Genomic DNA, 13,768 nt, shown 5'->3' on the forward strand with positions numbered 1-13,768 from the left:
GCCGGCAAGAAGTTGGCCACAGCAGATGTGCTGTCAAGGGCACCGTCGAGAGACAGAAGGCAGTCGGAGCTGGAAGAGGAAGTCAACCTGTATGTAAACATGGTCATGTCAACCCTCCCAGCTACAGAAAGGAGGCTACAAGAAATAAGGGAACTGTACTGAGCCTAGTGAACAGTTACTGTAATGAGGGCTGGCTAGACAGATCCATAATAGACAGCGCTTACCTACCATACGCACTTGTAGGGAAGAGCTATCAGTGAAGAACCGCTTACTACTAAAAGGATGTAGGGTAGTTATTCCCAAGCTGCTACAGACAGACATCCTTCAGAAACTGCACGCAGGACACCAAGGTATTGCAAAGTGTCGTAAAAGAGCCAAACAATCTGTCTGGTGGCCGGGACTGTGTACACAGCTTCAGAAAGTGGTTGAGTGCTGCGACACATGTGCAAAAGAAAGAGTCAACCCCAGAGAGCCAGTGCTTCCTACAGAGTTCCCGGACAGACCATTGGCAAAGGTGGGTCCTGACTTGTTTCAGTGGTGGTAGATTACTTTTACTTTTTCCGTTTCATTGAGGTAGCTAAACTCACATCAACAACTTCATTAGCAATAGTGGAACATTGCAAGTCTATCTTTACCAGGCATGGCATACCGTCTGAGGTCATGACAGACAATGGACCCCAGTTTGCGTCTGAATGCTTCACCAAGTTCGCAACACGGTGGGGGTTCACACACACATACATCCAGCCCCAGATACGCTCAGAGCAATGGAGAGGCGGAATGCGCAGTGCGGACAGTTAAAGGCCTCCTCCAGAAAGAAAAAGACCCGTATCTGGCCCTCATGGCTTACAGAGCCACCCCACTCGCCAATGGGTACAGTCCAGCAACACTGTCTATGGGCCGGCAGCTCAGAACAACGGTTCCGGTCACTCTGTCATCTCTGAACCCAGGCTGGACTGACATAACCAAACTCAAAGAGGAGGAGCAGAGGAAGAGACAGAGATTGAGCTGGAACTTTAACAAAAGACACAGAGCTCAACATCTCACAAGACTGACACCAGGCGACCATGTCTAGGTAAAGGACACAAAGGAGAAGGGGACAGTGATAAGACAGGTGGAAGCAGCAAAATCATACATCATAGACACTCCCAGAGGGATCCTGTGCCGCAACCGAAATCACATCGTCTCTACGCCGGTGGGTATCTGAAGGACTTTGTGGCTAAATAGCAGGTACCCCTGGGAAGACTGAGTGATTTCTACGGGGCAGAATAAACCCCCACACTCAGTAGGAGGATTGAGCTGTCCACCCCACCTTCTTAGTTCAGTCTTGCCAGTTAATGTTCATATCCTTATTGTTCATAAGATATCGTTTGTTTAATAATTCCACAGGAATACTTGAGACCTGGAACAGATATAGTCTGATACAGTACAGTGGTGTTAGTGTAATCTTTAGTCATATATCAGTACAACTGATCTTAGAAAGGGTTATGTAGTGTTAATGGATTTATAGGACACAGGATGTGACGTTACCCCCTGGTGGTTAGGCTTGGGAGGTTGTAAAGAAGGCACTTCAATAAAGTCATGCTTCAAGAGTACATGCTGGAAACCTCTCACTGTACTTATTTCTAAGTTAGAACTACTTAACTCTAGACTACCGAGCAAAGCCCTCGCAGCGTTTTTTTTTTCCTCTTAAATTTAAAGTACAACCTGCATTTACTGGTGGTTTAAGTTATATCTATCTCAGGAAATGTGTTTGTTTTGAAAGTTATCTAGCTAAGCTATGCAACGGATGCCATTGATGGAGCTGACGAGCTAGCTAACGTTAATGTTAGCTGAGCAAGGCACAACACAGCTTAGCAACACAGAAAACGTTTCTATTGGGAACAAAGATCAAATGTTTTCAATGTGCACAGCCACAATGCATCTTGACGAACTTGCAGTAAGGACATGGTGTAGTGGGGTCCTTTGCTAGTTATTATTAGCATTGAAGCTAAGTAACATTACAACAGGAGGTTTTTTTTTTTTTTACCACAGTTAACGTTACAGTTACTAGGTCATGGTACTTTGCTGAGCTGAAAATGGCAAGAGTTATATATTTCCTCACATAACTCAGCAACTAGGCCTGCATGTCTCATGATAATGATTCTCAAATTTGTGTTATTAAAAAACCTACCCTGTACATTCATGTAGGCCACAACAGTATTTTAGCTAATTAAAGTGTAAGTGAAAGCGTTTTTCTTGCCAATTTCCTATTTAGACCCATGGTCTTGGAAATTGACTTGTTTTTGTAGGTCTCGGTCTCGACTCGGTCTCGACCCTCCAAAGACTCGGTCTTGACTCGGTCTCGACCACCCCAAAATCCAAAAGTCTTGGTCTTGACTCAGACTCAACACTTTAAAATCTTGGTCTTGACTCGGACTCGATATAGGTGGTCTCGTCCCCATCACTGGTTTCTCTATTGAATATACAATATTTATATAGATGTACATATATAGAATAGAAGTCAGTGTACATAGTTTACAAAATCTAAATAATGTGTACTGTTTACATTATAAGTTAGCAACGTATACTTTTTGCAATATAAGTTTACAAGTAATTACAGTTTGGAATATATGTAAATACCCAAGGTACTGTTTCAGAACAATATATACAAATAAGTGATTTAGGGTTATAGCTACTTAAGGTCGAAAATAAAGTTGCTGAGAAGCAACCCTCTCTCACATACACACTTCACACAGGTGAACATGGTATTGTATGAACAATGTATCAGTCACTATAGCTGTATGTTTGTCTCAACACCGTTCTCAAAAGCCTTTATATATGCATGATATTTTAGTGAATCAACATTAAAAACTTGGAACACGTTTTGGCCAAGATGAGAGGCATTGTTGTTATTTGATTTTGCTTTGTCAGAATGCCCAATGTATTGTTTGATCCTTATTTTCTTACCCAACAGTTGCATTCAAGGCATTTTGTTATATCAACATCTGTGAATTACTTTAATTGTCCTTGGCATAATAGACAGCTTTTTCATCCTTTTCCATATAGGAGTTAATTTCATCCCAACACTTTGTTATTTAACCTCATCCACTTAGAATGCTCCAAGCTTGTAATACATCATACAGTGTGCTGCACTTTCTTCACTCATTTCAAGCTGCTCCTTCCTTCTCCTTAGTCTTTCCCCCTCTTCATCTAGTTCATGTTTGCAAATAAAGGTCACCGATTGTGCAATATATATACCTTTCATGTCTTTTATACATTATTATTTGTCCCCAGTGTGTTAACAAATTCGAAAAGTTTCAGCTAAAAATATTCTCTCTTTTTCTCCTTATCCAAATATTTAAACTCCTGTCTAAAAAAAGAGTTAATTGTGCTTGAAACCCAATATGACGTCATATATTTTGGTGGGTAAGGGTTATCGTGGTTCCTGGTTGGCACATACCCACCAAGAACCACGATAACCCTTACCCACCTTATCAATGAACGTCAGGCACTTTTATATCTGCCCCGGCCACCACTGTGGCTCTGTGAACAGTGAAGGCGAGAAATATATATATATATATACAGTGGAGGAAATAAGTATCCCCTGTCAATTTAGTTAGTTTAACCACTTACAAAGAAATGAACAGTCTGTAATTTTTATGGTGGGTTTATTTTAACAGTAAGAGACAGAATATAACATTTTAAAAAATCCAGAAATGTACATTAAAAAAAAGATATAGGCTACATTGATTTGCATTTAATCAAGGGAAATAAGTATTTGATCCCCTTGCAACTAACACAAATGATGGCTCCCAAGGACCGGTTAAATAAGTCCTCTCGCTTTAAGAAAGTTGAAGAAAAGGCTCCAAAGTTGTGTTGATGTTCAGTACTTTCAGTTGTATGGTGTAGATGATGAGGGGAGGAGGGGCTAGCTCACGTGTTTGTGTGAAGTGCACTAGGTCAGAAGGTGGCCATTACAAGTAGTTGCGGGACGATTTCGGCGTGCCGTGTTGTGGTAGTGTGCGTAAATGACGGTGAGTGTTGTCCACAGTATTGTTTGTTATGTTGCTCCTTAATAAGTATTATTAAGGTGTTAAGCTGTAGTTCATGTGGATGAATGTTTGTGAGGTTACGTGTGAGATATTTAGTGTTTACCGCTAAGTTTTAGACGTATTGTTTCGCTAACCCAATTACCGGAAGTAGCATGTCTGTGGCGTGTCAGAATAAGAGCATCGGCTGCCTCTATGTTTACTATTTATGTATGTATGGTTAACTTTATATTCATGTATTGTGTTAATTTCTCTTGTAGGAAGACCACACATATACCTACACCCAAACCATTAAGAGACATAATAAAGAAGGTCAAGCATCATCTCAGCTCCTCATTTCTGGACACTGGACCTTTGGCCATAAGTGGTGTTCTTGCCGACACAGCGGGGTGAACCTAGTGATAAGCTAGAGAACTAGTGCATACACTGAGTTACCTTTAACTCTCCACTACAAAAGTACTCCTAATATCAACTCTTTACCTGGATAAAAGACACCCGTCCACAGTCAATAAATCAGATTACTACCTCTTCACAATGGGAAGACCAAAGACATCTTGTGATCATGCTGGAACTAATGTCTAAGGACATCAGGGACAAGATTGTAGACCTGCACAAGGCTGGAATAGAAGACAAGACCCCCAGCAAGCAGCTTGGTGAGAAAGAGACCACTGGTTTGATTATTAGAAGATGGAAGAAGCACAAAATGACCATCAATCGCCCTCGGCCTGGTCTTGTAAGAATAATCAATATATTGAAACGGAACATTCAATGATATAATTCCCTGTGTCCCGACGGACCAGACTTTTAGCCTCAGGTAGCGTTGCTTATATTCTATCATATATGAGTAGAAGGAGAATGATACGTGGAGTTAAATACTCAACACACCGCCTCTATCTCCAGGGTGTCTGCAGGTTTTAACAAGTGCAATTTTAGACTTTTTTAGACCTTTTTTAGACCATCATGGGTTAAATTTAAGACCTTCACGAAGTATTAAAAAAAAAGAAATAACAAAGCCAGATTGCCGTCAATTTACATTTATTGTCAATGAAACAAACATATTATTTACATTATTTACATGCTTTTAAGCTCTGCACTTTTGGTGGCAATTTCATCCCCCAGAACCTTAAGCTGGGAGAGCTTGTCTTTGGCAGCCCTCCTCAGAGCATTTGATTTTGAAATCAGATGTGCCATTTTGCTCCCAGCCTTGCCCTCTGCTTGCTCTGCCAACTCATCTGCCTCTTTGCCCAGGCTCTCAGTAACTTTATGTAGACTGTCCCTCTTGACTTTCAGGTCTTGTAACTGCTCCTCCGCGTGTGCCCTTTTCTTCCCTTGTGTCTCTGTCTCCTTCTTCTTCCTCTGTTCGTCCAAATGCACACGGTACCGTGACCTGGCAGCCATGACAGATTTCATTAGGTCAGGAGTAAGTGGAACCTTGGTAACGCCCCCATGTATTGCAACGTAGTCGTAAACAAGCCTGTGTGCGACCAATGTTTCTTCTTGCATATTCTCCGTCTCGTTCACTGAGAAGCCTCTCTCTACAGACGCCTGACCATGAGAAAGCAGTAAAAGGGTCTTGCAAAACGCCCAAAGATCTGGGTATGCCTTGCCGATGAAGCTATGAAGGAAGCCATCTAGCCTCTTTTGCCTTGGCTTGAAGGAGATGAAATCTTCATGCCTGCACTCCACAGACAACGCAGCATCGAACTGTTGGAGAATGGTGTCCCCTGAGACAAAAAGATGTAAAAATAAATTTACTTATGGCTTCCATTTAGTCATCACCATTGTGGCTTTCCTTACAGCTCTGTGGGGGTACAGTCTTTAAACCACACAAAACGGGTGCATGGAAATGATTTGCTGGAGTAACCTAACTTAAGAGATCTACACTCAAATATATTGTGATCATATTTTGACATACAATAAATACTGATCAGTTGCTAAATGCAGATGCTAAATATAATATACAAGATTATCTGAAAGTGGCACGCATAATTTTCCTCAGCCCTTTCTAGAACTCCTAGTACCAGCACAAACTCCTCCTGCCAGCTGCCTGTTGAGCAGAAATGTCTGCACAAGTCCCTTCATCTTTGCCTTGCAGCCGTCTGGATCACTGCTCATCACTGTGGGGTCTAGACAATCCATCTGCCTAACGGTACTGTACTTAAGAGGACTCTTCTCCTGTACTTTCTTCACCATGCTTGAGAATCCTTGCATGCAGTCCCTTTTAAATTCAAGAATCCTGAGGTCTGAACTTTTGCTGTTCTGTACAGAGAAATGCGAAAGGAATGTAAGCAAAAATGCTGTACACATGGGCTTCCCCCTGATAATCTTTGACATTAAGCTATTAGTACCTTGAGGGCCTCCTCAGCACCCAAGCCAATATCAACACAGTGCACCGGCATCAAGATATTCTTGTCACCTATGTCCAGTTTGGTAAGCTGGGCTGTGGTGATGTCCTGCAGAACCTCTCGTTTCACGAAACGACGCATCAGACTCTGTTGGACGATAACAAAAGAAACATTTCAATTACATAATTACTTTGCAAAATACTGTGTACCATTTTGACTGTTGTAGATTTGCTGTGAATGTGTCTTTGTTCACAACTGTATTTGTTTAATTACAGGACTACATAATGCTTTACTTTTGAGCTGGCGGTGTAATGGGGTGGGTGGGTGGGCTGGCATCATAACCACACCAAAACTCTCAAAATCAATATAATGCAATCATAAAATCCATACATCCATTTCATGACAGTTTCCTAAATAATGTTCTGCTCATTAGAAAAGGCATTACCTTGATCAACTCTGCCAGATCTTTGCCTAGGTAAGGCATCACCGCGGCTCCTCAGTCTGGTACTTCCTTAAAAACGGATCAAATAGCTGGGCGATGCTCCTGAAAAACTGCAGCTTAGGTAGAGTCAGGGGATCTTTCTGGGCTTCTTCGATTACAGCAAAGCTTCCAGTGCCAGGATTTGGAAGCTCCTTTCTCCTCACAGCATTGGTGTACACCAGCATAGATGACCAGATATCCAACGCTCGTATCACGACAGGCAAGTTTTCCAGCCATCGGTGCCCACACCATGCCAACGGGAAGCGGGTAGACCTGGTGGTCTTCTCGTAGTCCTCTCGTCTTGCGGGAACATTATGCAACAATGTGTGCAAGGCCCTGAGGATCTTGTCCACCTGCCACGATGAGAAGCCTGTTTTAAAGGCATTGTGTACGGTGTGTAACCCGCAGCTACCAACAGATATGAGCTGAGAACCAGCGTACAGGTCAGCATATTCCGCCTGGAACAGCTCAAAGAACTTAAAATTTACATTTGGACCATCCATTGAGATCGAAATCAGCTTGCTGAGGTCCAGGTGGCCCGCACATTCCTAAGGGAAGGAAACAAATCAACCAGTCAATTAAATTAGCATATATTTAAACAACAAAATCACACACACAGGCAATAGTTATGTGCAGCTAGCATACAAATAAGTAATGGGAGCAGAATGTAAAGGTTGGGCAATGAAAAGGAGGCATGTACAAATTATGATTAAGAGAAGGCAATTTAATACACAGATGTCCTCATTCATTCTCTCACACAGCAATTGCAGAGCACTACTTCAGAAAATGAATAAACCAAATCTCCCAATGATCAAAAATATTTTCACTAAGAAACGTTTTGGACATGGTGACAGAGACAACTGTATATGCGGATCAGACGCGCAGCCACACACCTTCCGATTTTAAATGGATTCCCTTTTCATAACAGGAGATGAAATCGTTCGTCGGTCTTTGCATTACGTTTGGGATCATAAAACTACCGCAACACGGAAGTTGTATGATCCCTGCCGTAATGCAGAGACCGACGAATAACATACATCCCCAACAATGACAAATCAACTATGCTGCGTTACGCAGCAACCGACATCTGGGGCCATGTTGTTGTTATGCAACAACCGGTGCTGGGGGCAATGTTGCGTTACGATAAACCCGGTGTGACAGCTGGCTACCCCGTAACAAGATGTTACTCCAGATGTAAGAAACGCAGCGATTGGCCAAAAGTACTTCTATTAATTTTAATCAAGAGTGACATTTTTACGACCAATCAGTGGATAAAAATAATACAAAAAAAGCACTTACTTTGATCTCCTTCAGCAAGTCGTTTGCTGTGGCATGGCCCATAAATTGTGAGCCCAGGTACCGGGACTGTACCTGGCCGTCATCCCAGTACCTTACGTGAAGGTCCAGTTGCTTCCTCTTTGTTGCGTGGTTAAGACTTTCGTCAAACATAATGACGAAGGGCCCGGTCACCTTTGAGATAAGCTCTTTTTTGACGAACTCTGCCACTCCAAATCGGAGTATGTACGACGTCTTGTCTCTCCCGCATTGGAATGTTTTGGCAACTGTGGAGTCGGGGAACATCGCTTGGAAAAGCTCTCCGATGCCGTCATTGGATCTGCATGACTGGTGTTTAGCCACTGTGTTAAGCGCCCACAGAACTTCTGCCTTCATTGTATCAGTGGAGCCCAATAGATCACGAATATTACCCGTATTATTTATTGACGACGTGCTGCTTGCTACTGAACAGAACTGGGCAATTCCATGGGAATTGCGTGCTGCATTTGCCGACTCCTGGTGTTTGCTGGATTTTGTGTGAGACTCCAGTGCCTTGATGCCCAGGGTCCCGAGTTTAAGAGTTCTTTTGCAAAACGTGCAGTATGCCTCACTGTCATCAGCGGGAACGCGTTTCAGCCAGTCTGCAAATTGCCCTATTGAGAGCCAATTGTCGTTGAATTTACATTTACCCATCCTTTTTTTTAACTTTCTCCTGCCATTCGGACGTTATCCTACTTCGTAACTATTCCCGCCTTGCTCGCACACAGAGAATCAAAATACTTGCTGCTGCATCCTGTGACGACAGTACATTTCCGTTTCACATCTGTAGTTTTATTATTGTACGTTCCACTAACAGCACATGTCATGTAGAACTACACGGACCATAACTGCCACCATAACAGAAAAAGAAAAAAACAGAACGGCGTGGAAAAGGACGTAAAAACAAAACAAACAAACAAAAAAATAATCCTTTGTCGATATTTTGCATTGAAACGTAGGTCTTAAATTACTCAAACCCAATTTTAGACTTACACTGCGAAATATCTCTATATTTTAGACTTTTTTAGGCCTTAAATTGAAAATGTGTAATTTTAGACTTTTTTAGACTTTTTAAGACCCTGCGGACACCCTGTATCTCTCACTCATTGATGCTACAATAATACTATTACGTGTTTAATAACTGATAAACCTCAGAAGAATTGCATAATAGAATATCATAAGGGAAAGCAACATGACTACATCAATTGATGGCAGCAGTGACTTCATAAGAGGGCTAAGCAGAACGTGCCATGGACCCGCCTCTGTCGACATCAGCCAATAGAAGAAAGGATATGCCCATGTGACGAGAAGGGGCAAACAGGATCTGGCCCCCACTGCCAACCAATGAGAGAAGACGAGACCGGAAGGACCAGAGAGTAGAAATGCGTGATGTAAACAGAAGATCGAGGCCTCGTCTCCATGCTGCTGGTAGTAGCGAACTGCTTAAACATGGACTGTGGATCAGTTTGCGTGGGGGAGGACCGCAGCTGTGTTTCCCTTGTGGACTTACTGTGCCATTATGTTAATAAATATTGTTATACTTTACAGAGAAGCTTCTTGGTCTATTTAAGACCAAATCTTGGTCCTCAAACAATGAATATTCTTAACAGTCTCCACCATCTAAGATCTGGCCTCTTAGACTTCCCACAATTTGAATCTACATCTTGCTAAGAAAATATCCATTTCCTGAGACACACAACTGTCTGTCTCTCTGAGACCTTTTGTTTCCTTTGTTTCAGTCTTGTAAATTACCATGTTAGACTTTCCCACAGTTTGAATCCACATCAGCTAAGAAAATATCCATTTCCTGAGAGAGAGACAACTGGCTGTCTCTCTGTGATGTTAATGTCTTTATTGTATGCAGTCTGCCTGTTGTCCTTTGATTTAGCTCCCCCTTTTCCCTCTCCCTTTTGGTTTAGTATCCTGTAATGTAAATGTCCATAGCTTAGACCTTCCTCTGTTCCTGTTTTAATTGTATAAAATGCTTGTGTTTTCTGTTGTAAGGTTGTCAGATCTTGTACGAACTTGGTTGGTGCAGGACTGTCCTTTCAGCTGAAATAGATTAACTCTGTTAAATGCTTTGACTTTTGTTGACTTTATTAAATAATACAACTTTGCTTTAAACTACTATATCTGTTCATTTCTTACCAACGAGGTTGATTTGTGTGGAATATCCTCCACAAAGGTCACCACCTGGATTTAACTAAGCAAATACAGTGGGGCAAAAAAGTATTTAGTCAGCCACCAATTGTGCAAGTTCTCCCATTTGAAAAGATGAGAGAGGCCTGTAATTTTTTATCATAGGTATACCTCAACTATGAGAGACAAAATGAGAAAATAAAATCCAGAAAATCACATTGTAGGATTTTTAAAGAATTGATTTCAAATTATTGTGGAAAATAAGTATTTGGTCAATAACAAAAGTTCATCTCAATACTTTGTTATACACCCTTTGTTGGCAATGACAGAGGTCAAACGTTTTCTGTAAGTCTTCACAAGGTTTTCACACTGTTGCTGGTATTTTGGCCCATTCCTCCATGCAGATCTCCTCTAAAGCAGTGATGTTTTGGGGCTGTCGCTGGGCAACACAGACTTTCAACTCCCTCCAAAGGTTTTCTATGGGGTTGAGATCTGGAGACTGGCTAGGCCACTCCAGGACCTTGAAATGCTTCTTACGAAGCCACTCCTTCGTTGCCCTGGCGGTGTGTTTGGGATCATTGTCATGCTGAAAGACACAGCCATGCATCATCTTCAGTGCCCTTGCTGATGGAAGGAGGTTTTCACTCAAAATCTCACGATACATGGCCCCATTCATTCTTTCCTTTACACGGATCAGTCGTCCTGGTCCCTTTGCAGAAAAACAGCCCCAAAGAATGATGTTTCCACCCCCATGCTTCACAGTAGGTATGGTGTTCTTTGGATGCAACTCTGCATTCTTTCTCCTCCAAACACGACGAGTTGAGTTTTTACCAAAAAGTTCTATTTTGGTTTCATCTGACCATATGACATTCTCCCAATCCTCTTCTGGATCTTCCAAATGCCTTCTAGCAAACTTCAGACGGGCCTGGACATGTACTGGCTTAAGCAGGGGGACACGTCTGGAACTGCAGGATTTAAGTCCCTGGCGGCGTAGTGTGTTACTGATGGTAGCCTCTGTTACTTTGGTCCCAGCTCTCTGCAGGTCATTCACTAGGTCCCCCCGTGTGGTTCTGGGATTTTTGCTCACCGTTCTTGTGATCATTTTGACCCCACGGGGTGAGATCTTGCGTGGAGCCCCAGATCGAGGGAGATTAGCAGTGGTCTTGTATGTCTTCCATTTTCTAATAAATGCTCCCACAGTTGATTTCTTCACACCAAGCTGCTTACCTATTGCAGATTCAGTTTTCCCAGCCTGGTGCAGGTCTACAATTTTGTCTCTGGTCTCCTTTGACAGCTCTTTGGTCTTGGCCATAGTGGAGTTTGGAGTATGACTGTTTGAGGTTGTGGACAGGTGTCTTTTATACTGATAACGAGTTCAAAAAGGTACCATTAATACAGGTAACGAGTGGAGGACAGAGGAGCCTCTTAAAGAAGAAGTTACAGGTCTGTGAGAGCCAGAAATCTTGCTTGTTTGTAGGTGACCAAATACTTATTTTACCGAGGAATTTACCAATTAATTCATTAAAAATCCTTCAATGTGATTTCCTGGATTTTTTTTTCTCATTCTGTCTCTCATAGTTGAGGTATACCTATGATAAAAATTACAGGCCTCTCTCATCTTTTTAAATGGGAGAACTTGCACAATTGGTGGCTGACTAAATACTTTTTTGCCCCACTGTAGGTAAGAGCCTCCCATTGGATAATTACTGCATGGGTGATAATGTTTCAGCTGGCAACAAGTTATCTAACCCTAACTGATGCAGTGAGTAGCTTCTCATTTGTTAAACAGTCATGTCGAAAAACGTATTCTGTGGTCATGGAAAAGATGTTAATCTGGATGAAACATGGATGAAATAAACCCCACCATGTTAACTGTTGATATTCCCAATACAGGCAAAAAGGCAGGCAGACGCTGCCAACGCAAGCCTCAAAAACGAATGCAAATTCCCTTCCAATTGTAACATAGAGAAAGAAAATGCCTATGTCAGTCTGCTGATTTATCAATAAGTAATGATAGCTTTTCACCATAATGAAGGATATTGGTCTAACAATAAACTTGTTCTATAAAATAGAAGCTTGGCTTGGGCTTTTGACCTCTAGTGGCAGCCACAGTTTGCATCTCATTAAACCTCTTAAACTCCCTTGGGAAATCAGCGTCCTCTGAGGGACATGTTGTTTTCCAGAAGCTGTAGCAGGTTCAGCTCTTAGAAAACTACATAACCTATGGCCTCTTGTCTGGAAAGGCAGCCAAATATTGTTCCGAACTTCCAATGTAAATTCTTGCAAGGGAAAAACTGGCACTGCCATATTCCCAAGGGTATGGAGTGACTCCTTTACAGACATGCCCAATGTAAGCTTATCACATGCAGTTTTCTTTTGTCTTAAACCTAACTGTGTATTAGAATATTTCTGCATGTTGGGATGCCTAAATATACTGGATAGCTGAGACTATTCAATTAGTCTTTATAGTAGCCATTTCAACTTAGGTAGACAACTTTTTTAACATGACCTTGTGGTATAAAAGAGGTGGGAGCTCTAGGATCACAAAAAAATGAAACTTTACAATTACAAACTACACACTGAGGGCATTCAGAGAATACACAGCTTTTCTATGTACATTTGACAATACTAAGAACAATTTCCACAACAAGTATTGATACCAAATCCCTGCATATATTTTTATATGATGTTCTTTGAGATCATGTTGTATTAATCTGAAAAGTAAGGGATTGTAGTGGAGAGTTAAAGGTAACTCAGTGTTGGCACTAGTTCTCAAGTTTATCACTAGGTTCACCCCGGTGTGTCGGCCAGAACACCACTTAAAGGAATACTCCGGAGTAGATTCACCCTAGGTTAATTTGAACCGTGACATCCAGCCAAGTAGCGCACCCGAAGTTTTTCCAATCTTGTCCGAACATCAGCCGAGTTACGGAGTTCTCCCGAATAGCTTAGTACACGCGCTAACGGAACCTCGACCTATCTCCAAAATTACCACACTACAATCACCTGTTATGACACCAAACTTCTGCAGTAGTATAAATGTGGTCTGTACTCACAAAACGATGCATTTCGAAGTTTGTACATAGTCCAGGAGTGTATTAGTATCAACACAAGCCGAATAGCTTCTAATCTGCTAAAACTGCGTCGACGTCACTTCCTTGATCTGGGAATAGCCCAGTGACGTCGACGCAGTTTTAGCAGATTAGAAGCTATTCGGCTTGTGTTGATACTAATACACTCCTGGACTATGTACAAACTTCGAAATGCATCGTTTTGTGAGTACAGACCACATTTATACTACTGCAGAAGTTTGGTGTCATAACAGGTGATTGTAGTGTGGTAATTTTGGAGATAGGTCGAGGTTCCGTTAGCGCGTGTACTAAGCTATTCGGGAGAACTCCGTAACTCGGCTGATGTTCGGACAAGATTGGAAAAACTTCGGGTGCGCTACTTGGCTGGAT

General features: G+C 42.0%; 1 protein-coding gene across 5 annotated transcripts; it reads right to left on the bottom strand.

Moving 5' to 3' along the window:
- Positions 1–5,046: 5,046 nt before the first annotated feature.
- Positions 5,047–9,246, bottom strand: LOC134862444 (uncharacterized). 5 transcript variants are annotated; one of them, XM_063880385.1, is made up of 5 exons: positions 8,154–9,246; positions 7,343–7,402; positions 6,819–7,207; positions 6,377–6,520; positions 5,047–5,752 (listed from the first exon to the last, which is right to left on the bottom strand). In XM_063880385.1, exons 1-3 carry the CDS (start codon positions 8,820–8,822, stop codon positions 6,857–6,859), a joined length of 1,080 nt encoding a protein of 359 aa, XP_063736455.1. In that variant the 5' UTR covers positions 8,823–9,246; the 3' UTR covers positions 5,047–5,752; positions 6,377–6,520; positions 6,819–6,856. The 5 variants fall into 5 exon arrangements, with proteins under 5 accessions (XP_063736455.1, XP_063736453.1, XP_063736454.1 ...); XM_063880383.1 differs by having other exon boundaries at positions 6,819–7,402; XM_063880384.1 differs by having other exon boundaries at positions 5,047–6,287; positions 6,819–7,402.
- Between the last annotated feature and the right edge of the window lie 4,522 nt (positions 9,247–13,768).

The sequence above is a fragment of the Eleginops maclovinus genome, chromosome 3 (genome assembly GCF_036324505.1).
Source record: "Eleginops maclovinus isolate JMC-PN-2008 ecotype Puerto Natales chromosome 3, JC_Emac_rtc_rv5, whole genome shotgun sequence".
NCBI classification, from domain to species: domain Eukaryota; kingdom Metazoa; phylum Chordata; class Actinopteri; order Perciformes; family Eleginopidae; genus Eleginops; species Eleginops maclovinus.